At 42.4% G+C, this 2,728-nt stretch overlaps 1 protein-coding gene across 1 annotated transcript; it reads left to right on the top strand.

Moving 5' to 3' along the window:
* Nucleotides 1-482: 482 nt before the first annotated feature.
* LOC309822391 (queuosine 5'-phosphate N-glycosylase/hydrolase-like) lies at nt 483-1,977 on the top strand. The gene has a single exon (XM_082654167.1). The coding sequence runs from the start codon at nt 694-696 to the stop codon at nt 1,360-1,362; it is 669 nt and encodes a 222-aa protein (XP_082510293.1). The 5' UTR covers nt 483-693; the 3' UTR covers nt 1,363-1,977.
* The last annotated feature ends 751 nt before the right edge of the window (nt 1,978-2,728 follow it).

Below are 2,728 nucleotides of genomic sequence, written 5' to 3'. Positions count from 1 at the left end.
TTTCTAGCATTTTCTCTCCTATTTTGGTCTAAAAAATTATAAATTGTTCTTTAATGTTCCACAGTGTGTCTTAACTTCACTATGCAGGCTTCTGACTTTTACTTTTCCAGAGATATAGGGAAAAATGATAATATAAGGATGCAGAGCAGCTTTGTTGCACAAGAATCTTAATGTATACAACACTGCTGAACTGTACACTGAAAATGGTTAAAATATTAAATTTTGTTATGTGTATTTTAACACAACAAAAAATTGGAAAAAAAAATTTTAGTCTCTGATTTAAAAAGAAATGACTAACTCCCTAAATTCTTTATAATAGTGTAAATAAAATGAGCTTTAAGGAAAAAAATATTTAAAGTAGTAGTCCTGTTTCTAAGAGAAATGGTCTGTATATCTGTTAGACTTTTCCTCCTGAGTTAAAAAAAGGTGACTACAGGCCTCGGGCTGGCGCGCTGCGCAGCGCAGCGGTATGCACAGTTCCCCAGTCTGGTACGGCTTCGGCTGTCGGGGCCGGGCCCAGTCGGTTTTGCTAGCCTCTCTGAGAGGGCGGGTGCCTTTTAGGGCAGCGATCCCGCGGTGGAAAGGGAGGCAGAGTCGTAGGGGACCCTGGCCCTTGCCCCAGCTAGAGAGGGAAGAGAGTTTGGCCGGCCTGCGGGCGAAAGCGTCGGTTCCCTTTCCACTGGGGAGGGGCGGATGGACGGGCTTCTGACTCCCAGGGAGTCCGCAGAATTCATTGCGGAGAACAGTCGAGATGTGTTCATTGACGGCGGAGGCGTGCGGAGGGTGGCCGAGCTTCTGCTGGCCAAGGCCGCGGGGCCCGAGCTGCGCGTTGGGGCCTGGAAGGCCCTTCATGAGCTGAACCCCAAGGCGGCGGACGAGGCCGCCGTTAACTGGGTGTTCGTGACAGACACGCTCAACTTCTCCTTCTGGTCGGAGAGTGACGAGCACAGATGTCTGGTGGGGTACGGGGGGAAAACGTACAGTGGGTACTGGTCCCTGTGCGCCGCGGTCAACAGAGCCCTGGACGAAGGGATACCAATAACTAGTGCTTCGTACTATGCCACAGTTACCCTGGATGAGGTTCGGCATATACTCCGTTCTGATACAGACGTCGCCATGCCTTTGATAGAAGAGAGGCATCGGATTCTCAATGAAACCGGGAAAATTCTGCTTGAGAAATTTGAAGGCTCTTTTCTTAATTGTGTCCGAAAAAGTGATAAAAGTGCTCAGAAGTTATTGCACCTGGTAGTTGAAAGCTTTCCTTCTTATAGAGATGTGACTCAGTTTGAGGAGAAGTGCTTTCGTATGGGAATAGGCAAGAGGTGGAAATCAGAGGGTGTTCACTTTGGTGTGTTGAGCTGATCCGGGATTGTCTTCTGGAGCTTACTGAAAAAAAGGATGAAAAAACTAGTGGAGAGATCAATTCCATTCTTCTGGATTATTTCTTATGGGACTATGCCCGTGATCACAGGGAAGATATGAAAGGAATTCCATTTCATCGCACACGTTGCATATATTATTGACCCACAGTGTAAACTGATCCTAAAAAAAACTTGCATTTTTTTTTTTTTTTTCTTTGTGGTATGTGGGCCTCTCACTGCTGTGACCTCTCCCGTTGCGGGGCACAGGCTCCGGACGCGCAGGCTCAGCGGCCATGGCTCACGGGCCCAGCCGCTCCGCGGCATGTGAGATCTTCCCAGACCGGGGCACGAACCCGTGTCCCCTGCATCGGCAGGCGGACTCTCAACTACTGTGCCGCCAGGGAAGCCCTAAAAACTTGCATTTTTATATCGCATAATTATTTGTATAATTTTGCTTTGTTATTAGAGAAGGTGGTAGAGGTTACAGCAACAAGAAAATTGATTACCCAGGCTCTCTTAAAATATTTTCCCTGACATATCACTCTGTATTGCCAACTTTTCCCTTTGTTTGCTTGTTTAGTTCTAACTATATTTTCCTTTTCTGTGGATACATGACAGAAATAGTAAAGGAAATTTAATGCTTTCTTTAAATCTCAGATTTCTTTTTTTTTTTTACATCTTTGTTGGAGTGTAGTTGCTTTGCAGTGGTGTGTTGGTTTCTGCTTTGTGACAGGGTGAATCGGTTATACATGTACATGTGTTCCCGTGTCTCTTCCCTCTTGTGTCTCCCTCCCTCCCACCCTCCCTACCCAGATTTCTTAAAATTAATCATGCCTTATAATGTTATTGATCTTTGGTAATAATATTTCATCCATTCTATTGGTATCTTTTTTCAAGGTGTCATAATTTTCTATATACCTTAATCATTTGATATAAGAGAGAGGGAAAGTAGGGTCTTTGCTGTATGAATGCTGCTGCTCTTGTAGAAATCAATCTTGACAGATTTTTAAAAACTTCTTATTGATAAACATAATGATTTTCAATTAGGATATCTGTCCAGTTTTCTTTTTTTCCTTCGGAGTAACTGTATTAGAATTTATTGAATAAAGATTTTTTAAACTTCTCTTAAAAAAAAAAAAAAGGTGACTACATTTCAGAGTTCTATAAAGTAGTTCTTCTATCAGTGAAAATAATCGTTAAATAAGAATAAAACTGACATTTGAGAGATTATGATTGTGTTCCTTCTTCACAGTGTAGTCTTTTTTTAGAGTGTAGTCATTACTAAAAATGTAGTTTTCAAAGCATAAAGTCAGAGTAACATTTTACAACACAGATTTATTTCTTAATTTATTCATTTCTATTCAGAC

The sequence above is a fragment of the Grampus griseus genome, assembly GCF_964374135.1.
Source record: "Grampus griseus genome assembly, chromosome: 5".
Lineage (NCBI taxonomy): Eukaryota > Metazoa > Chordata > Mammalia > Artiodactyla > Delphinidae > Grampus > Grampus griseus.
The sequence above is the reverse complement of the archived record's forward strand: the minus strand, read 5'-3'. Positions and strand labels throughout refer to the sequence as shown.